The 24228-nt window shown below is 40.0% G+C and overlaps 2 protein-coding genes across 3 annotated transcripts in view; one reads left to right on the forward strand and one right to left on the reverse strand.

The window, feature by feature from the left end:
* The window catches only part of LOC102806852 (phosphoinositide 3-kinase adapter protein 1-like), a 44378-nt gene extending 21226 nt beyond the window's left edge, over positions 1-23152 (forward strand). For both annotated transcript variants that reach the window (XM_085493998.1, XM_085493999.1), the window contains 7 exons: positions 2171-2346; positions 6539-6737; positions 8086-8105; positions 8319-8379; positions 11046-11098; positions 11200-11489; positions 21041-23152. In XM_085493998.1, the coding sequence (XP_085350124.1) occupies positions 2171-2346; positions 6539-6737; positions 8086-8105; positions 8319-8379; positions 11046-11098; positions 11200-11489; positions 21041-21188 (947 nt within the window). In that variant the 3' untranslated portion in view covers positions 21189-23152. The remainder of the gene's footprint in view (positions 1-2170; positions 2347-6538; positions 6738-8085; positions 8106-8318; positions 8380-11045; positions 11099-11199; positions 11490-21040) is intronic.
* LOC102806268 (uncharacterized) lies at positions 12181-17174 on the reverse strand. Its single transcript, XM_006812999.3, has 2 exons — positions 16190-17174; positions 12181-14322 (listed from the first exon to the last, which is right to left on the reverse strand). Exons 1-2 carry the CDS (start codon positions 17148-17150, stop codon positions 13262-13264), a joined length of 2022 nt encoding a protein of 673 aa, XP_006813062.3. The 5' UTR covers positions 17151-17174; the 3' UTR covers positions 12181-13261.
* Positions 23153-24228: the final 1076 nt, after the last annotated feature.

Consider the following 24228-nt stretch of genomic DNA (forward strand, 5'->3'; position numbering starts at 1 on the left):
TACATTTCAATCAACTTTATATTGAAGACGAATATCATTTTATAGCTATTTACCCTCGTTATCTACGTATTAGAGCAGAATTTTTGCCTGTATGGTTTTGCTAATCCCACTTACATTAAATTTATCTCACTCATGAGTTCATGAAATTACGTCAATTTAAACCAGTTAGCGAGTTATGTTTATTTTGCCATGAAAAGCAGAACTTGAATGATTTTTATTGTTACCATTGTTATAAAGTGAAACTGTATTTGCTCTTTTGGCCAGTGGCCTTTTGCTTTGCAATAAATAAACAACAACAAAGTACTGGAAGTTCAAATATTTCAGAAAAACATATACCTACAATGTATCTTCCATTCAATGACAAGCAAAGCAGCTTAACTCATGAGTGATATTGTTAACAAATCTAGCTATTCTGCAGTTTATTTCCCATTATATAACCCATCTACAATCATTATCTTGTATATACTAGTCAGATGGATGTACAGGTTTGCAAATTGTGAATGCATGTTTAAACACATTCATTTTTTGGAAGCCCTTAATTATGGAGTAAATTATATAAATGCAACAGTATTTCCAAAATTTTTTGGAATCTTTATATCAATAGTAGGAATTCTTTCAAGATTGAGTTTTCAGCATCTTAGGGTGTCATTCAATTACAGATTAAGTTTTCAGTATCTTAGGGTGTTATCCAGTCAGAGATTGAATTTTCATCATCTTAGGGTGTCATCCAGTCAGAAATTGAGTTTTCAACATCTTAGGGTGTCATTCAATTACAGATTAAGTTTTCAGTATCTTAGGGTGTTATTAAGTCAAAGATTGAGTCTTCATCATCTTAGGGTGCCATTTAGTCAAAGATTGAGTCTTCAGTATCTTAGGGTGCCATCCAGTCAAAGATTGGGTTTTCAGCATCTTAGGGTGTCATCCAAATTACAGATTAAGTTTTCAGTATCTTAGGGTGTATCCAGTCAAAGATAGAGTTTTCAGCATCTTAGGGTACCATCTAGTCGGAGATTGAATTTTCATCATCTTAGGGTGTCATCCAGTCAGAGATCGAGTTTTCATCATTTTAGGGTGTCATCTAGTCAGAGATCGAGTTTTCAACATCTTAGGGTACCGTTTAGTCAAAGATTGAGTCTTCAGTATCTTAGGGTGTCATCCAATTAGAGATTGAGTTTTCAGTATCTTAGGGTGCCATCCAGTCAATGATTGAGTTTTCAGTATCTTAGAGAGTCATCCAATGAAAGATTGAGTTTTCAGCATCTTAAGGTTTATCCAGTATCATTTTCTTCAGAATTCATATATATATATATATTTGCCTCTTGTCAACATGCACGGAGCAATATTACATACTTAGCTTAGTTGTTTTTTACATGCATGGTAATTTATGTTGTCCAGATAAAAACTTGGTTGCTAAGGAGCATAATCTGAGATGCATAATTCATTTTACTAAACAAAATATAGAATACAGAACAACTTTATTTATTATCAAGAATTGATAACATATGCAAGTGATGTAATATGTGATAAAGATATCTCACGAGTATACTGCAAAGAAGTTTCAAATATGACAATAAATTGCAAGACAAACCTACATTTTAAAATATTCTTTTTCTAATTATTGTAAAAGAACTCAAATTGTTGATAGTCTATTTGTGTCTACTGCACTCTGTGTTAGAACTATTTGATTGATGTGAACAGAATAGACCATTTTCTGTTCACTGCGAGAATCACGCGTTATGCGTGAAATCGAACGTAAAAACAGGACAAACAAAGGTCATAGCGTTGTAGTCGCGTCAAACATCGCGTAGGATTCGACAAACGTGAAAGTATTTCGGGGACATTTCCATGCTTAATAATGTGCTGTCCACATTTGATGATAGGCAATTTCGATTAAATAAGGGTATTCGGATGCAATATTCCTCTGTCGAAGATCGGCCGGTCAATGTAAGCTACGAATTAAAGAAATTCTAGTTCAAAATCAAATCGTTCGATTTTTGCGGCAGACGTTTGACGCGCTTCATTCATGCATCTCGCGAGATCTCGCAATTGTACGGAAAATCACCTATTGCTTTCAAACACTCACAAAGTGCAAGTGTTTGCTTCTTATGTCATTTTCATTGCATACCCTCGTCTTATAATTACTTTTTAACATTTCACTATCTGCAATAAGGTCCAGGTAAAACCATAGAAGATCCATCTGAGATATACAGCGCTGCACAGAAAGAGCTTATTAACATACAGAAACAGGTGAAGGATAAAATGATATCGATTGATGATGCAGTAAGAATATTTGAAGCTTTCAAGTTACATGAAAAGGACCAGTTTTATTCGTACAAGACACAGACAGTAAGCACTGTTTTTTCATGTCCTTGAAATGTTGAATTGCACCTTACTGATTTCACTCATTGAACACCAGTCAGCTTTTGCCATGTACTGTTCATAAAATTATGATAAACCTGCACAATTTTCTCCATATGTTTTCAATATTTGTGATCAATACATTTTAGTCAATTGAAACCATGATAAAAATATGCAAAATATTGCACCTAGTAAGTTTTGGTTGGTGTACTATGTACAAAGGGTTGATGGTGGCAAATATATTCATTTTGTATTATAATGAACCAAATATTCCACCAAAATGTTCAGGTCCGGTCAAAATATTCTTCTGGGTTTGAGATGTCCAGTGCAAGATTTTACGTAATGCACAAAATGTGTGGTTCAATTGATCTGATCGATTTGATTAAAATTTATATTTTATAGTTCAATGTGATGTATGATTGATTATATCAGAGAAGAACATAACATTGATATTCCCTCACTTTATCACAATTGACCATCATCAAAAATTTGCTGAATCTCAGACAATGTTTTTATTCAACGACAACACTATGATCTTTGTTTGTCCTGTCATTTGATTTTACACATAACAAATAGTCTTATAATAATAATAAATAGTTTTATAATATAATAAATCAAAAAGTACAAGTTACTCTGTTCCCATCAACCAATGTGCAAAGGATTAGGAAATTTATCAATCTTTAGGGTATATCGATACAGTTTAAAGAGACTTGAAAGATAGTTGTCATGTGTGTTCAAATTTCTTGTATTTTACTTGCGTTATGTATACTTCAATGTTGTTCTTTTTTCGAACTAAGAAACAACAGGATAATCAACCCTGCCCCTCAACCACTACCCCTCAACCACTGCCATTCATCCACTGCCCCTCAACCACTGCCATTCAACCACTGCCATTCAACCACTGCCATTCAACCACTTCCCCTCAACCACTGCCATTCAACCACTGCCATTCAACCATAGCCCCTCAACCACTGCCCCTCAACCACTACCCCTCAACCACAGCTCCTCAACCACTGCCCCTCAACCACTACCATTCAACCACTGCCATTCAACCACTACCCCTCAACCACTGCCATTCAATCACTGCCATTCAACCACTGCCATTCAACCACTACCATTCAACCACTGCCATTCAACCACTACCCCTCAACCACTGCCATTCAATCACTGCCATTCAACCACTGCCATTCAACCATAGCACCTCAACCACTACCCCTCAACCACTGCCATTCAACCACTGCCCCTCAACCACTGCCCCTCAACCACTGCCCCTCAACCACTGCCCCTCAACCACAGCCGCCCAACCACTGCCCCTCAACCACTGCCATTCAACCACTGCCATTCAACCACTGCCCCTCAACCACAGCCCCTCAACCACAGCCCCTCAACCACTACCCTTCAACCACAGCCCCTCAACCACTGCCCCTCAACCACTGCCCCTCAACCACAGCCCCTCAACCACTGCCATTCAACCACTGCCATTCAACCACTGCCATTCAACCACTGCCCCTCAACCACTGCCCCTCAACCACTGCCCCTCAACTACTGCCCCTCAACTACTGCCCCTCAACCACTGCCCCTCAACCACTACCCTTCAACCACAGCCCCTCAACCACTGCCCCTCAACCACTGCCCCTCAACCACTGCCACTCAACCACTACCCTTCAACCACAGCCCCTCAACCACTGCCCTTCAACCACTGCCCCTCAACCACTGCCCCTCAACCACTGCCCCTCAACCACTGCCCCTCAACCACAGCCCCTCAACCACTACCCTTCAACTACAGCCCCTCAACCACTACCCCTCAACCACAGCCCCTCAACCACTGCCCCTCAACCACTGCCCCTCAACCACTGCCCCTCAACCACTACCCTTCAACCACAGCCCCTCAACCACAGCCCCTCAACCACTACCCCTTAACCACTGCCACTCAACCACTGCCCCTCAACCACTGCCCCTCAACCACTGCCCCTCAACCACTACCCTTCAACCACAGCCCCTCAACCACTGCCCCTCAACCACTGCCCCTCAACCACTACCCCTCAACCACTGCCCCTCAACCACAGCCCCTCAACCACAGCCCCTCAACCACTGCCCCTCAACCACTACCCCTCAACCACAGCCCCTCAACCACTACCCCTCAACCACTGCCCCTCAACCACTGCCCCTCAACCACTGCCCCTCAACCACTACCCTTCAACCACAGCCCCTCAACCACAGCCCCTCAACCACAGCCCCTCAACCACTGCCCCTCAACCACTGCCCCTCAACCACTGCCCCTCAACCACTGCCCCTCAACCACAGCCCCTCAACCACTACCCTTCAACTACAGCCCCTCAACCACTACCCCTCAACCACAGCCCCTCAACCACTGCCCCTCAACCACTGCCCCTCAACCACTACCCTTCAACCACAGCCCCTCAACCACTACCCCTTAACCACTGCCACTCAACCACTGCCCCTCAACCACTGCCCCTCAACCACTGCCCCTCAACCACTACCCTTCAACCACAGCCCCTCAACCACTGCCCCTCAACCACTACCCCTCAACCACTACCCCTCAACCACTGCCCCTCAACCACTGCCCCTCAACCACTGCCCCTCAACCACTGCCCTTCAACCACAGCCCCTCAACCACAGCCCCTCAACCACAGCCCCTCAACCACTGCCCCTCAACCACTGCCCCTCAACCACTGCCCCTCAACCACAGCCCCTCAACCACTACCCCTCAACCACTGCCCCTCAACCATTACCCTTCAACTACTGCCCCTCAACCACTGCCCCTCAACCACTACCCCTCAACCACTGCCCCTCAACCACAGCCCCTCAACCACTGCCCCTCAACCACTACCCCTCAACCACAGCCCCTCAACCACTACCCCTCAACCACTGCCCCTCAACCACTGCCCCTCAACCACTGCCCCTCAACCACTACCCTTCAACCACAGCCCCTCAACCACAGCCCCTCAACCACTGCCCCTCAACCACTGCCCCTCAACCACTGCCCCTCAACCACAGCCCCTCAACCACTGCCCCTCAACCACTGCCCCTCAACCACTGCCCCTCAACCACAGCCCCTCAACCACTGCCCCTCAACCACTGCCCCTCAACCACAGCCCCTCAACCACTGCCCCTCAACCACTGCCCCTCAACCACTGCCCCTCAACCACTGCCCCTCAACCACTGCCCCTCAACCACTGCCCCTCAACCACTACCCTTCAACTACAGCCCCTCAACCACTGCCCCTCAACCACAGCCCCTCAACCACTGCCCCTCAACCACTGCCCCTCAACCACTGCCCCTCAACCACTGCCCCTCAACCACTACCCTTCAACCACAGCCCCTCAACCACTACCCCTCAACCACTGCCACTCAACCACTGCCCCTCAACCACTGCCCCTCAACCACTGCCCCTCAACCACTGCCCCTCAACCACTACCCTTCAACCACAGCCCCTCAACCACTGCCCCTCAACCACTGCCCCTCAACCACTACCCCTCAACCACAGCCCCTCAACCACAGCCCCTCAACCACTGCCCCTCAACCACTACCCCTCAACCACAGCCCCTCAACCACTACCCCTCAACCACAGCCCCTCAACCACAGCCCCTCAACCACTACCCCTCAACCACTGCCCCTCAACCATTGCCCCTCAACCACTACCCTTCAACCACAGCCCCTCAACCACAGCCCCTCAACCACAGCCCCTCAACCACTGCCCCTCAACCACTGCCCCTCAACCACTGCCCCTCAACCACTACCCCTCAACCACTACCCCTCAACCACTGCCCCTCAACCATTACCCTTCAACTACTGCCCCTCAACCACTACCCCTCATCCATTACCCTTCAACTACTGCACTAATTGCTGGGTCATTAAACATTGAGTGTAATTCACTGTATTACAGATACAATACATGTAAAATACATGTGAAATTTGTACAACCTCCACCCACATTTTGTTTCTATATTTTACATTCAACTAGTCAAAAATCAGTGAAAATAAATTCCATACAAGACACCCTAAAAGTATTTTACAGTATTTGCCATTGTAGCAACAGAACAATGAGTTGTCATGAATAAAACCCAAAGTCTCAAGCCTGTCAGCTAGTGTATCTTGAGTCTACCATTTGATACAATATATGTATTTATCATGTTTTTTATATTTATCCACTTTGTAGGAATTCATCTATGCTGCAAGAGACAGTTTAAGCAAGAACAAAGAGAAACTACAATCTCAGCAGCAGCAGCAGCCTAGCAGAGCACCTGCTGCTCCACCTGATATTCCCCCAAGAGGAGTGTCAGAGGAACAGGAACGATGGAATAAATTGTATCGCAAGATGACAGTCAAGGTTGATAAGGGTGCCAGGAAGAAGAAAGGTAATACAGGAATACGCCAAGATTACGTTAAATGTTGATGTACATGTACCATAATTGGTTGTCCATTAGAAACTTGGGAGTGGATGTTAGATTTAGAGAAAATAATACCCATCTGTTTGATCAGAGGAATTCAACAAGGAAGTACAAACATTTACAGACACATCTGAGGAAAAAGATCTAGCTCAACTCTTAAACAAGCAGCCTGTCGGCTGAGATAGCTCCGCTGTTAGCAATGCACATGGCAATTAAAGAACAGAAGATATCATTAGAAAATGAACAAATCTGAGAGAGGTCCACATGTAGTACCTATATGTATAATATATCAAAGCAATTGGACTTGAGGTCTTTAACAAGAAGTCGAAAATATCACTTTTTACCAAAAATGACAAAAATATTCACCAAAATTAGAAAATTAAAGATATAATTACAAAATGAACAAATCTGAGAGAGGTCCACATGTAGTACCTATATATGTAATATCAAAGTAATTGGACTTGAGGTTTTTAACAAGAAGTCGAAAATATCACTTTTTACCAAAAATGACAAAAATATTCACCAAAATTAGAAAATTAAAGATATAATTACAAAATGAACAAATCTGAGAGAGGTCCTCATGTAGTACCTATATATGTAATATCAAAGTAATTGGACTTGCGGTTTTCAACAAGAAGTCGAAAATATCACTTTTTACCAAAAATGACAAAAATATTTACCAAAATTAGAGAATTAAAGATATCATTACAAAATGAACAAATCTGAGAGAGGTCTACCCAAGGTACATATACACCAAGTATATCAAAGCATTCAAGCTTGTAGTTTCAAGAAGAAGTCGAAAAAATAAAACATTGACACGGACGACGACGGACAATCACTCATATGATAAGCTCCGCTCGACAAAGTCGACAGTGGAGCTAAAAAAAAATAGTGAAGGCAGTTTTTCTATCGTCTTCTCTCCCATTGATTCTATTGGTAATCCCTGCAGACTTAAATCTTGAAGTCTGTTAATTTAGTTGACCAGCAATCTTTCTTTTATATTAGCATGGCATTTCAATCACAGCACCAACAAGACCTGGTCAAACAGTACGTCATGCACTGTTGATCTGAAAATGAAGAAATATATGTGATAGCATGTTTGTAAATCTTATCTTATGGTTTAATTTGGATCGCCGATGAGATTACTCATCTCTCTGATTGTATGGATGGATGGTCACTCCTGTGAATTTCGGTGTTCAACCCCCAGATAGAATTTGTCACTAATGGTTGTAAAAAATAAATGCATATTTGTGTAAACTTCAGTATCGGTTCATTAAATTTTAATATTTTATTTGTTTTGCATGTCTTGGTGCAGCGATAAGACGAGGATCTGAGGTAACCAGCTATTTTATTGTATTATAAACATTCAATTCATATATATTGCGCAATAATAACTAAACCTTTGTGAATATTGTTAACACCCATGCTTTTTATTCATGCCTGGTATAATATTAAGGATTTTTATGACAAGAGAATGTCATGAGTATAATGTGTAATGAAAGACCAATGTTTTAATTGTGTTTTATTTATTTTTTGTCAAAATTTAAGGAGTTTTCACGTGGTATTCAACGTCACGGACGTGACGGAAGTAATAGCAGTACAGCAAGTAGTAAGTGAAATTTAATTGTTGTACCATTACAAAATATTAATTGTTACAATGATGCAAGATTGTTACAGTAGTATAAGATCGTTACATCATAAAAGATCATTACATTATGATCATTACAGTTATGTAAGATCATTACATCATAACTGTTACAGTAGTGTAAGATCGTCACAGTAGTGTAAGATCATTACATTATGATCGTTACAGTTATGTAAGATTACTACATCATAACGTTTACAGTAATGTAATATCATGTAATTTCTTCTACTTCATCCTACAACAACTAAATGAACGTTAAATTGTAAATCAGAGGTTCTATGCATGCTACGTTTGCACTTTCTTGATTCCATACATTCTTTGAAGCTTGGCTGATTGTTGAACATTTATAAATATACTTTGCATGTGTCAAACTTTACAGAAATGAAATCTTATGACTTTGATCTTCAAAAGTAAGAAATAAGCTAAGATTTGAGTCACCTTCATTACTTTGAATCTTGCCAATGTATGTACTCAGCATGTATGAATATATATTTATCACAATTTTTAGAACTTCTCGTCTTACATTTGATAGTGTCCGTTTGTGTATAATTCTTTGGTCATTTCATCCCAATATGAGATACATTTCACAGTGCAAAGCTAGTGTGACTCTAGTATTGGGCAGTCTCTATTTCATGTGTAAACTTAAAAGTGATTATTACCTTCATTATTGCGTTTGTTGAAACTTAATAACATAGATTAGATACCTACCACATACAATTACTGTGTGTTCTATGAGTTGTATGAGCTTTATCTGACATTAATTTCAATGAAAGATGTCGTCGTTATCATAGAAACAATTGCTAATAATAATAATTTCTTTATTTTAAGCGTGGTAGTCATCGAGCAGTGCGTGTTCATTGTATACGTCGCTATGAGTCCCATACCGAACAGAACACGGCATGACGATCACCGCCCTTTAAGCAATAATGAATCCCCAACAGTGTGGTATTCCAAGATCAGAATAAGGACCTATGGCATAATAATATGTGTGAGGCAAAATCTAACACATGATAGAATCTAGACCCTTAAGGTAGAAGCCTACTCATACCGGGGGTAAATTAAAATACCAAGAATTTATTTATTTTGCAATACAAGGATATTGACCTAAAAAAAATTGGGGTCACCAGCCTTTTTTTCGAGAAAATGATGGTTATATTTTAGTGGAAAGTCGCCATTTTTACACTATTATAACACTTTTACCATAGGTTCCTACGGCAGAGATATTATTGCAATATCTCAAAATCTAGCCTGGTGACATAGGCTGAAAAAATCATTTATTGTTAATGATGGAGTACTTTTTGTTGTTCTGAAATATTTAAATAATCTGGGTTTTAAAAGTGTCAAAAAATGTAATTTTTCCTTAACATTGTGTTCTATGGAATTGATCTAAAAATAAAAATTTTCATAAAATATTATTTAGGACTTGTAACACACAAAATAATGCTATTTCATTGTACCATGGGACATTAGCTTCATGATTGTACATAATAAACTAATGAACATTGTCATGCGATTTATAACCAATTTTGTCAAAAATTATGATTAGGCTTCTACCTTAATGCAAGTTCAATATGACGCTATGGGGATTCCTTATTGTTGTAAAACATCACCTTCAGACTTAAACAAATTTAGTTAAATTTGGAGGTTTTTAGTTGAAATGAATTTACTTGCGAATAGAGGTTTGATATCATGTGATAATGTGAAGCTATGACATCATAAAAACCTCTGATACTGATAATGGTGGTTTATAATACCAGAGGTACATTACTTGGGGTTTGCAACTACGGTGACATGATACCAAGATTCCGTTACAATCTCGCTCTCGCATAAGCGTTCCAACTCAGAAAAATGTGAATGCACATGCCCGAGGTAACTAGGATACTGGGATGTCCAGGTGGATCAAAATAGCTGCTCACGATATGACGGATTACGATAACTATATTTTCTGTATATTTTCGATGTATTACATTTTTTCATTATGAATGTGGTAATACATGTTTTAATACAAACCGCCTATGTCATGTCAGAAGGTTGTAGCATCAGTCTTGCTATCTACGAGATGAGACTTGAATGGGATCTTGGCATGATGTCACCATACAGTACTATACGCATTGCAAACCTCTGATAATACAAAATACTAAATAATGACAATTCATCTTAATATATATTATATAAGCAAATTCAGACTGAGCAGCCACAAATTACATATAGAAACAGGTAGACATACACGACCAAAAACAAATATTGAGGACAGAAAATGCATCAAGTGCCAAGAAGATGAAGTGCACTTTATAACAGAATGTGTACTTTATGAATCTGAAAGAGAGGAATTATATTCCTTGTTTGATAACATCAACAGTATCAAAAACAATGACAATATTATATCTATTATGAATGCCCATATTAGACAACAATTACTGGGGTTATTTAAATATATCAAAACAGCGTATACAATAAAAGAGCAAATAATATTAACACAGTAGTTTACTTTTTCTTGTTTGTTTGTCACACTTTTTTTTTTTTTTTAACTTTATTACTTTCTACATGTGTAGAAACCCAAAACGTTAATATAAGCAATATTCTATTTTATATTATATGCATGATTGAGTACATTGATATTATTTCTACAGGTCGGTCTTCGAGATCTAGCATCAGGAGCATCGACAGCTGTGACATTGCAGAGGTATTTATTCCACACTTCTTTAATGTACAATTTAAATCAGGCTGAATTTCAGAAGCAAAATCAGTCGGTGTTATTTACTGTTTTCTCACTCTTGAATTTAGGAAGAACCTACATGTATCAAGAAAGTTAATCGAATGCGACACGACAATTTCAGTGATGAATACAAAACCAAACCAATCCCACCGTTACCACCAACGATAGACGTTAGCAGAGCAAGAGATGTACACCAATCAAGACTTGAGGAACTTGATGAGGCTTATGTTGACAGACTTCCTCCTCGTCCCCCAATTGAAAAGCCAAGACCTCCACCACAAATTCCTAGACACTTTAAAAACCCACAAGTGGAAGATGAGTATGATTTGCAAAGACCAGTCATGCAGGCGCTTAGTCCGTAAGTATTGGTTACAGTTGCAATTAAGGAAGAGATGCAGGTTCGTGGGCACTTGGAGGTGAAATTTTTTTTTTTACTTTTATTATTCAAACAGTCTTGGCTATAGACTGTTAAAATTTTGTAGAATAGTGGAACATACTCAAAAAACGATTTTAAAATATAGATAACAGGTGCAAACATTCTCTCTTTTGAATGCTTATCAATATCATTTTTACGCCGATGACACACAGATTTATTTATCGGTTTCTGAAGATGATCAAATTCGCGCCCGGGTGATACTTCAGACATGTATTCAAAGATGTTAGCGATTGGATGTCTTGTAATTTCCTACTTTTGAATGTGTCGAAAACTGAATTTGTGTGCATGTCGTCTCGGAGATTCTCACAAGACTCGTGTCCTTTGTCTAGTATCGCAATTGGTGAAGAATTGGTTAGTGCTTCGTCAAGTGCTAGAAACTTAGGTGTCTTGTTTGATTCACAGCTATCTATGGAAACACACATTTCTACTATTTGTAGATCTGGATATTCCCATCTAAGAAATATTAATCGTATTCGTAAATCATTATCCCAATCTGATACTGAAAAGTTGGTACATGCTTTCATATCTTCTCGCTTAGACAGCTGTAATTCATTATTGTCTGGTCTCCCTGTAACTAAGATTAATGCTTCAATAAATGACACAAGACACAAGGTTTTGGCAAAAGTGGAAGGGGGAGCGAATTGCAGACGCAGGCGTCGCAGCGAACAGCTCCATGATGCGACTCGCCTGTGAATTGCATCATGACGCCGAGCGCGTGGTACCTGGTTGCAACCTTCCACCAGCAGAGACTGTACAGGCGGGCGTCATGGCTGGCGTCACCCTGGCGGGAGCCTGCAGATAGACTCACAACCCCAGGGGGATGGACAGCGTGGGTACCCGTGTAAAGTCTGCTTGGTCTGTGGTGGAAACCCCCTTTCCTGTTTATTGCTAAGGTTGTTCATGAGCAGATAAACATGAGTTACACTTGAGTGAGATCGGTAATGGTATAGAAATTGGTATATAGAGACCTTTGCATGAATGGGTGGGTGGGAGGTCTGCTGAGACGATGTGTATCGTACGATGCGGCAAAATGAACTGATGCTTGAAAAGGATGCGAGCACGGATAAGCGAATGAACAGTCTGGTGTTAATTAATGTAAATCCGACTGAAGGACGAAATGTGAGCAAATATTGCATGAAGTACAATGTGGCATGGGAGGTGTCAAAATATGAAAGGGGGATGTCAGCTTGGTCAATGCATGTCATAATTGAGCATTAACACAGATTATAAATTATATTCATAATCATACTATTAATGCTTCAATAAATGACACAAGACACAAGGTTTTGGCAAAAGTGGAAGGGGGAGCGAATTGCAGACGCAGGCGTCGCAGCGAACAGCTCCATGATGCGACTCGCCTGTGAATTGCATCATGACGCCGAGCGCGTGGTACCTGGTTGCAACCTTCCACCAGCAGAGACTGTACAGGCGGGCGTCATGGCTGGCGTCCCCCTGGCGGGAGCCTGCAGATAGACTCACAACCCCAGGGGGATGGACAGCGTGGGTACCCGTGTAAAGTCTGCTTGGTCTGTGGTGGAAACCCCCAAATTTAAAGGCAGGATGATGTGTTACAAAGTCTATCGCGATAGGATAAAACAAAGCATGGTTAGACCGATGAAACATTAAACTAAATACACTGCAAATACATGTAACGAAAACGAAATGAAATCTCAAGACAAATGTCGAAATTACAGTTAAGGAAGAGCAAGTGACAAGTGACCCGAAACTGAGCGGATGATGCTGGGGGGTGTGCGAATGTACGTCTGGTAGGCGTCGCTGCGCCACCTGCCCAGTGCCTTGATCAACCAGTCCGGAAGATTTGCGTCGGCAGCTGTCGTGGCTGCACCACTGCGGAAACTGTGAGTAGTGTAACGGTTAACATCTGGTACAGATGCGCGAGTGAGAAGGTCTCGAATGTGGTTGCTAACAGCTTGCCGCGTGAGGAAATTACTGTTGGCGAACTGGAATGCGGGTAGGTGAGCGACGGAACTATGTAGTGCTTTGTACGCCTGGTATGCCTGCACGGTGCAGACCGATGACTGTGAGGGTGCGATGATGATGTTACATCCCCGGCGGAATGGGTCTGTCTTAGACGCCTTGAGCGCAATGACGAGGTCTGTGTTGCACGTGATGTCTGCCGTCAGTAAAGTGCGTTGTGGATTGAAGGTCATTGACGTGGGTGCGACAAATTCGCTGACTCTCAAGAAGCCGAAGAACGCCAGTGTAAAGGCAGACCACAACATAGCTTTGTCATGGTCACAAATAGTGGGATGGTTTGCGACGGTGTTCTTAAGCATTCGCATTAGTGCAATGGTGATTGGGAGTTTTACACGATTTGGCACGCCGTGATGTCTTTTAATGCCTTGCATAGTGAAGTGAAGCAGGAGGTCGTCGCGTATTGATGAGGTGAAGCCAGCTTCGATGTGTGCACGGATGATAGCTGCGAGGTAAACTTTTAGCGTGCCATAGGTAAGTGACGATGTTGCGAGATGTGTCATAAACAGAATCGTTGAGCGTTGCGTTAGTGGATAAGGATTCATTCCATACATGCGACAGAAGAGAAGATAGCGAGTTTGTCCCGCATGATATGTCCGTCGTGTACCTGGTGCAATGCTCAGGTTGATGTAGTGGCAGGCTTGTTGTGTGAGGTTGACGGGACTACGTCGCACATCGGAGCCGTTAAGAGGGTGCACAGGTCCGGAGTTTTGGTTGGGACCCTGTCTGCCTGAGGTGCCAGTCGTTGAAACCGCAATATCTGTTGGCGAGAGAGAGAGTCAGCGATATCGTTATTAAACCCTGAGATATGTGAGATCATGACGTGAAAGTTATTAGATGCTGCAGTGAAGAACAGCAGTCGGACAAGTTGCATCATCCGTGGACATGATGAGGAGCCTTTTTTCCATATTTGGACAACTGATATGTTATCGCAGTGAAACCGTATTCGAAGACCATACCACAAGTGGCCCCAAATTAAGGAAGAGAGTAGAATTGGTAGAAGTTCCTTCCAGGCAATAGAGTATAAAGGGTCATTTGTAATGAATGTAGGCCAGGTGTTTGCGAACCAATGACCCTTGTAGAATGCCCCGTAGCCAAGTGTTGCTGAGGCGTCTGTAAACAGTTCGAATTCTGGGGACGGTATCCAGTTTGGGTTGAGGAGGGATGCTGTGCCGTTCCAAGATGGCAAGAAGTCACACCACCATTGAACGTCGTGCCAGAATTCGTCAGTGAGTGTTATGACTTGAGAAAGACTGGTGGCTGTCATGCTGATATCAATCATGCGCCTCAGGAAGATGCGGCCGGCTGGTATGCACTTACATGCGAAACTGAGGCATCCAATGAGGGAGAGCAATTCACGTTTCGAGCATGTATGGCGGGTCAACCAGCTTGGCAGCTTGACAAGTAGATCCGCAAGCTTGTCCTTAGGTAGTCTAATAACCATGTTGACAGTGTCAAGCTCCACCCCTAGAAAGGTGATGACAGAGCAGGGACCCTCAACCTTTTCTGTAGCAATGGGTACCCCCAAGTGGTGACAACTTTGCAGCATAACATCCATATTGTGCTGGCAGGCGTTAGTGTTTGCCGGTCCAACTGTCAGGAAATCATGCGAAAACCCCCACTTTTCTTAGGCCGTAGGCCAAGAGAATTACAGACAAAGTTTTTGAGGGGAGGACGTTTAAATGGTCCGATAGTGTGACCAAATTTGAGTTCTTTTTGGATTGATTCTGTGATGATAGAGGGGTTGATGCGAGCGGACTTGGCGTTGCGTGTAGATCTTGGGTAGTGCTTGCCGCGAAATCCAAGGTTAGCCCCATGAGAAATGTCAAATAAAATGGCTGCTACATGTACGAATGATTTGTCCGGGTGATCGTGCAGTTCTTGCGCAAAGGAATCGAGCTTAAGAGGTGTGCTTGGGTGCATATTTTCGACCACGTGAGCTGGCATGATCATTGGCGTGAAAGGGTCGTGGTGTGTAGCCACGAAAAAGCTGGTTTTTCGTCTCGGTATCGCGGTGGCTAGTGGCAGTGTGGCCTGCAGAGTGGCAAGACGAACAAATGTGGAGACGATTATACCGGCATGGAGTTTCGCAGCGATCTTGATTGAAATTACGGCACACTGTATTGTTATAATTGTCAGCAGATTCGTTCACCCATGTATAAGGATTCCTGCTTCGTTGGCATTCCTGTTTGGTATGACCTTTCTGATGACAGTCAGGACATGTTGGAATGAGCAGATGGAGTTTTTGTTGACAGAATTTGTAGTCAAGTTGGTTGTTAGGCAAACTCCAGTTCCGTAGGCCAGGGTAACGTGAGTAATCTAGACGGAATTCTTTGTCATAGGTGACCCATGCTTCTGGCTTGAACTCAAGAGCTCGGCTGGCGATGTGACGCTGGTAATTGAATAAATGTACAGCCTCATGGGGAAATAATGTGCCCTATAGGCAGCAAATGTTGACCAACATTCCAGCCAGTTTGCTAAATCGCGAATTTCATTCTTTTTTGCATGTTTTGAGAGAACAGCGACTGAGGGATCGTCAGAGTCCAAAGCCACTCGGGTGTTTGAGATCTGGGTGGCATTTGGTTTTCTTGAGTCAGGGTGTAAATCGGACAAATCAACAAACTTACCCCGGTTTGCTAGTTGATTGAGTATTTGCTGGTCGACGTATGGTAAAAACAAGTCTGCAGGTGGGATGATAGGAGGAACTGCAATGCTGGCATTGTTCATCATCGGCATCGCCTGTGTCGCAGTGTTGATACCGGAAGCGGAAGTGAGAATGCCCTCACCGGCGAAACGTTGTATGGGAGCGGCCATGTTGGTTGCGTTGAAATGACCCCCGGTAGCAAAACTTTGTTGACTAGGATTAGCGTGAGCTAGCGATGCTTGGCTTGTAGTAGCTGGAAGTTGTTGAAACATCGAATTGTCTTGATGAGCGGTATTAATGTGTACGATCGCATTATGTTGACTAGCTATTGGCAAGGTAATCGGAAGGCTGTTATTTGTGAGAGAGTCAGTTGGCGTCGAACTTGATGGCGTTGTTTGGCTTGGGTCGCGTGATGACACGAGGCTTGCCGACAGTTGTGGAGCAGCCGGCGGTTGCGAAATATTATTCGGCTGCGTTTGACAGTTTCCTTGCTGTTGTAGGCTACGAACGAGATCTGCGAGTTCGCTTCTGCTAACTGTGATGACATCGCTGGGGAAGTTCGTGGACTGTAGTACAGTGGGATCTCCATTGTGTGCTGACGATTCTTGCGGAGGTGAGTCAGTTACGTCTATGGTCGCAACATTTTGGAAGCGAGCTGGAGTACGACGATTTCGTTGAGACTTGCGACCGCCACGGCTGGTGTTAGATCTTCCGCGTCCTCGAGGCATGTTGGAACTGGATGTTGTGAAGAAAAACTGGTATTTGTGACAAAATGAATGGCTGAGATGCTTTAGCAAGGAATTCTGCTGAGACGATGTGTATCGTACGATGCGGCAAAATGAACTGATGCTTGAAAAGGATGCGAGCACGGATAAGCGAATGAACAGTCTGGTGTTAATTAATGTAAATCCGACTGAAGGACGAAATGTGAGCAAATATTGCATGAAGTACAATGTGGCATGGGAGGTGTCAAACTATGAAAGGGGGATGTCAGCTTGGTCAATGCATGTCATAATTGAGCATTAACACAGATTATAAATTATATTCATAATCATACTATAAAACCTCTTATTCGTGTACAAAATGCAGCAGCCCGCCTTGTCACTCGTGCTCGAAAATATGACCACATTACAGACATTTTTATTAAACTTCATTGGTTACCAGTTGTACAAAGAATCAATTTCAAATTACTTTTACTAGTGTATAAATCTTTGTATGGTTTTGCCCCAAATTATCTATGTGAATTAATCGAATTTTATGTACCGAGTCGTAGTTTAAGATCTGAATCGAAGTTTCTTATTAAAACTCGTCAGATGTGTAGTAAAAAGTCCAAGGTGTTATACAAAGACCGTGCTTTTGAAAATTTAGGTCCTAAACTTTTTAATGAATTACCTCTGTCTGTTCGTTCTAGTCCTTCAGTAGACATTTTTAAATCCAGACTGAAAACGCACTTATTTAAATGTGCTTTTAATATTTGACTGATTGTTTATTGTATCAGCGCCTTTGATCTTCATATGTTGGAATTGTTGCGCTTAATTAGAGTTATTATTATTATTATTATTATTATTATTATTTAGCAAGGCTGTACATAAATAATAAAAAAAAAAATGGTGAAAAAAAGAAATGACGGGATCTCCGTATTATGCACTATATTTAACTTTCTACAAAATGATAATACATTTAAATTTGGAACTGTTACAGCCATTTTAATTATGAGCATCAGCAAACTTCTTACTGAGTGAATTGTTATGCAAATTAGCAATTATCTCAGCTTCTTTTTAGTGCACATCCCAGAACTTTAAAAAAAATAGCTCCTCGATGTTTTGAAATGTTCACAAATGATTGACAATGTGTTTATCTTCAAAACGCCGTTGGGGCATTGTTTTTGGTTGAACAGTGTTACAACAATCGTACAGACAACTAGCCTGGATGTTAATTTCTGCATAAACTCGAAGAAGTGAAATTTAAGCTGCTGCCCTGCAAAATTGTCAACTGGTAGACAGTTTTCAAGACGGCACTTTCTTCAAAGTAAACAGATGTACCCGTAAACCAATTTTGACAGGAAACAGAAGCATATTTTTGACCCAAAATCAAAAACACATTCTGGATATTTAAAATAAAGACAAGTTTATATAATAAGCTTTCAGAAAATATATAACATGTTGGATATATAATACCATCTTCATTGTCTAATTACTCAATTAAAAAGCAAGCCAAATAAACTGCATCTCTACCATAATGTAATGGAGAGAGGCATGCACCTGCCAATCCAGTCATGTAAATTTGAATGAAACTAAACAATTACAAATGAAAAGAGTTGGGTTTAATATATTAGTATATATTTTTGTAATTATGAATATTCCTGATCTGATTTTGGTGCAACAGATAGATTCATTCCTGGTCATCACATGTACCAATTTGAAAGTTGCATACCACACCTTTTTTATTGTGGTAAATGTGAGTTGCCATTTTTTTGAAGATTACATTGCTGAATTTCTTTTTGCCTTATTAAGTACTACTCACATACAGTATAAACCAATACATAATCCTAGTGGTACATGTAGCTACTTGTATCTGTTCTTATCATAGAAGGAAGGTATTGGGGACAGGGTGGGTGCCCTTTATATCTGTGGTAAATTATTTTCTATAGCTAAATTTTCAATCTTGTATATCATCAACCAATGTATGATCTCGACTACATTTGGTTTTGATACATTTTATGTTTCTATTTTCCATGATGTTGGTGAAAATATACACCTTGAACTGCCTTGTACTATGCTGTTACACAATATAAATCTTTTGAGGATCTTGATAACCTTGATAACAAGTTTTATGTAATATATATTGAGGGACTTTCAGAGTAAAATAAATTTTCATTCATTTTGGTCAATGTTACGGCCGTATTTGGGTCTAAAGTCGGATGACGGACAGACTGGAATCTTCCCGTTGACCCAAACCCAAACAAGGGGTTCGCAACAAGAAACGACACGAACACAGGATATTGTCAAATTCTATTATTGTATTCGTGTAAATAAATATAGTGCGCTCACGAGGTATCAAAAGACATTAATTCAAATGAGCAATAAATTCACAAATTTAGCATAATACAATAACAGTGTGGTAAGACACACGAAATTAGACAACGCAAGGAAAATACATTTACAGTCGCCTGGAGTCATAAAACGATATGGACACTAAAATACCTAGTTTCAAAAGTCAATCTTTTCGACGCAAACAACACGTGGCCTAATCTTCGGCTTGAACAATTGCGACGTGATTGCTGGACGGCAGTGAGTTCTTGTAAATCTTGCTGAGAGAGAGGATGCAGTTCTTACAAACGTCCATGGAATGACATAGTGAAACTGTACATTGTCTTCAATTCGGCTTGACGTGAAACAATCTGTCTTTGAGAACTCGTAACGAAGCAACTGCATGCCTCCACGTGGCAAGGTGTTGGTGATTAGCCATGTGTCTAGACTCGGTGATAATAGACGACTAATTGAAATTGACCTATGACCTACATTTATAGTGGACAAAGACTCCTTAAGCTCCAGTAAATTCGATCATTATTAACGCCCTCTCGTGAGCGTCTATTGGCATACAAATAATACACACGTCTATAAATATCAAATTACACAAAATGCGTCACAGTCAATGATATTTTTGACTTATTCAAACTAGTAATTCTTTTGCCTTGTGTGTGACTTAAAGCGTGGAAGTCGTCGCGCTGCGCATGTTCAACATTTGATTTTCCCACAATCCAATGCGCTCTTCAAATGGAAATCACAAGTTATGAGGTTTGACGTGGGCGGGACTTGCACTGATTTCCGCTGGCGAGTCCCTCGATACCTTCCAATCACATGAAAATTACCTAATTAAAGCTTGGAAACGTGTCAGTTCGTACTCGTTGATCTGCGCAACAGTCAAAGTCGCTATCTTTGTTTATATGAGACCCATACATCTCGCACATGCGCAGCGTGATGACTACCTCGCTTTAAATTATTTGTTTCACTTTTCGCTCAATGGCTAAGATGATACCCGCCATGTTAAAGATTCAACACTTTCTAAAACTACTGTAATCCACTTTAATTTTCCAAGAGACATGGCAAATTTTTCGTCAGTTGAAAATCAAAAAATTTCCAAGCAGTTAATTTTTTTCAAGCTTCTCAGACATGGTATGTCGGTGTCCCTCACAAAATTTTGTATTTATTAATTTTATTAATTAAAAATTCTGTAAGTATGAAATTTTATAACTGCAGTAAACATGGAGTTCATAGTGTTAGACCATTATTTTAATGTATATAACAGATTTTTTTAAACAAGAGAACAGGGGCGCAGCACCCTCATGCCATGGCCATGCACCCCACTTACCCTGGGGAGCAGATCCCCAACCATAGAATTCTGATTGACCAGGGATCACATGTGGCCACAGTCTTCAACTGTGACCTGTCTGATAGTAATTTTGGCCCGAGGAAGCCATAGAATGCTCCATTTTAACTTAGAATTATCGAAAACTCCACACCCTGGTAGGGAGAACCCTATCTTCCCCACTTGGTTGCGTCGCTAAATTGCAGTGCTCCATCTTGCAGTTTGTTTCTAGAAAAAAACCTGTATAATATGGTTGTATATCAAATATGGCAATTTGTGGCCAAGCACAAGGGTCCATTTTACATGCCTCTAATGTTACGAGTTTACAATATCCAACCAAACACGAGTACTGCCATCTTAAACAAGCATTCTCAGTATAGTCAATACAAGCTTCACTGGATCGAACTAGTATGAATGCCAATTTGAAAGCATGTAATAACCTTCTTAAAATGTTTATGAATTGTAGGCAAGAACAAATGATAAAAGAATTACGCAATCGTACGCCAAGACCAACAACAACACAGAATACTGAGCCATATGACGATGTAGAAGCGACGCAACCTTCATCAAAACCTACTCCAACACCGAGACAAAGGCAGATGCCAAGAAAATGATTATTCATTCATCAGTGGGAAACTGATGAAATGTTCAACTTTGTCCTTTAAATTCTTTGAGAATCTTATGGTGAGGTAGTTCTTTAATGGTCTTAAAAAGTAAACAGAAATTTCAGCTTTTCGATAATATTATTATACATCTTTAGAGGGTTTTTTTTTTGAAACCAAGTGTGTATTACATGTTTACGTCAGGCCCTGTAGCTCAATTTCAGTAAACCAAGCACCATAATTCAAAATATACAAATGTCATAATATTATCAAATAGGAACAATTCCTCGCACACAATTGTGTAGTTTACAGTAGTGCCCAATATTACATTTAATGTGAAGTGTACTTACCATTTTTTCCATTTAGTCTTTTTAAAATTTACAATATAGAACCAACTACATTATTGTCCTACTAAAATATAACCAATTACTGGTACCTTTTTTATTCTGAAATATAAACCCCTTTGTTGAGCAGAGCTTATCATGTGAGTGATTGTTGGCACCAGTCGTCATCGTTCGTGTCAACTTTTTCAACTTCTTGAAAACTACAAGCCTGAATGCTTTGATACTTGGTGTATTATGTACCTTGGATAGACCTCTTAGATTTGTTCATTTCATGTTACCTTTAATTCTCTAATTTTGGTGAATATTTTTGACTTCTTGTTAAAAACCGCAAGTCCATATGCTTTGATATTACATATATAGAGGCACTACATGTGGACCCCTCTTGTGACAATATCTTTAATTATCTAATTTTGATGAATATTTTGTAATTTTTAGTAAAAAGTGATATTTTCGACTTCTTGTTAAAAACTGCAAGTCTGATTTGCTTTGATACTATACATATTGTTCATTTTCTAATGATATCTTCTGTTCTTTAATTGTCATGTGCATTGCTAAGAGCAGAGCTATCTCAGCCGTCAGGCTGCTTGTTTCAAAGTATTATAATCATAGGTGCTGGTCATTGCACCATGAACGTAAGATAGTTGTGTTGATGAAACTTGATTTTCCCACAATATATAATTTTCACCTCAATATACATATTACTAGTTAACAGGGATTTATTTTTATATTATTGCATATTGCAAAGCCAAACAGAAGACTTGTGAGTATTATTAATAAAGGTCCTTGCATTTTAAAAATGAATTGTGAACAATTATTTAAGCAGATTTTTTAAAGTTGAATTTTTACATTTTTGGTATTGCATTGTCACATTCATTTATAGTTGTGAGCTATTTTATTTTATTTTAACTTTTCAATTTACCATTGTTTTTCATGAAAGCATATATCACTCTGACTGAGAGCATGACAAAAATTTGTTGCAAAATTGTATTTTTCAGGGGTATTAGCTGAACTGTATTTTTTTTTGATCTTCCTACAAAGTGACATATCTGCTGCTATCAGATTTTGTACAAATAAAAACAATGTATTTTATATATCGTACAGTATGGGTCACTTTCAAATCTGTACAAAAAAGGGATCACAGCAACTTAGTAATTGTATTCACATATACTGAATGCAAGAATTGTTTGTATTACATGTACATCATGATAAATAAATAAAATTTATTCTAGTGCAGAAATAAAATAACAATTAAAAATTACTTTTGTCAATTTTTCCCTAATTGTTATAAAAAAAATGACTGTCAACAAATTTTGCTCTGAAGGATACATGATTAATAATAAAAAATAAATCTTGAGATATAATTTCAAAAAACATGCAAGGTTAGGACAAGTTGCAACTTTTCTGATTTGATCTGGAAACCCAGCAACAATTCAAGTTATTATTCCAATCATTGAAATACAAGATACAATTGCCCATTGCGTTGATAAAATATTTTTAAAAAACGTGAGTTTATATAATTATTATTTTATAATTATTCCCATTTTCTATATTTACTCAGAAAGTTCATTCGTCAATGTAATTTTCAATTTTTTTTTGTATTATTAAATAATCGAGATTGCTTGTTTAAGGGAACTATGATTTTTGCTTCTTTATTTTTTAATGTATGTTATTTTGAGTCAAAATATCGAATGTTTTGGTAACTGGGAAATGTGTTGGGTCACACGACTTGTAGTATTATGCTAAAACCCACACAATGAGATAATATTCAAGCTGCGTTTACATGTTGACTGGCCCAGTCTTGGCAGTTCTATTGGCTTTTTTGCCACTCACATATACATTTTAACACTCACTTACATCACTTTTTGCTACTGACATCTTGGTATTCGCATGTGATACTTTTTATGCGAATTCTTTAAAGAACGAGCTTGTAGAATCCCTCGCATTGACGCAAAATGTTCATGACTGTTCTGTTCTGCCATGCCCTCTATAGTTGTCACCGGTGTTTTTGTGGTGAATTTGCAAAGGCACAAGATATTTATATACACCTAACTCCCCGACCCAGTAGGCAATTACTGGGATACATTGCAACGTCCCAAGACACTTTCCTGGACGACCCAGTGACCGTTGTGAATGCAATAAAGTTACATGCCCGCCTACGTGACAGTTAATCTAAAACACTGAACCAAGATTTCAGATGGGTTCATCTTACTTTTAATGTTCAGGGTAAGCTCATTTTTTTTCTATTAGCGGCTAGAACATTGAAAGTTTTTCTGCTACCTCACACAGCCATTTTGAGGTGAAACGCCACAAAACTTTTACCACGCGTATTCTTGAACACCTGGATGGCAATGTTTTGGTTTTGCTGGCTTGGCTTGGTGAAAGTTGTACCACCGTGATTCAATGGCAAGCATAACACTGCGTGCTGGCAGAGATAGAATTCTGCGTGGATGATTTGGTAGTAAGCTTAGGGATGAGTTGAACACTTTGTTAACTCCCTGTGTTCTTTAGTTTCAAGGCGTAGTATAGTTTCTTCCTCGACGCAACTGGGGTGAAATATACACCATAAATGGACATATGTTATGTCTTCTAGAATTAAAATGAAGTAGAATCAGATAAAAGGAAGTTCAGCAAACTGATCTAGGCGCTGAACTGTAGAACAATATATAGAAAACTAAATTCATTACTTCTCGGTGTCTTCCCTTATTTAT

Source organism: Saccoglossus kowalevskii, chromosome 19, assembly GCF_978046115.1.
Source record: "Saccoglossus kowalevskii chromosome 19, keSacKowa6.1, whole genome shotgun sequence".
Taxonomy (NCBI): Eukaryota; Metazoa; Hemichordata; class Enteropneusta; family Harrimaniidae; genus Saccoglossus; species Saccoglossus kowalevskii.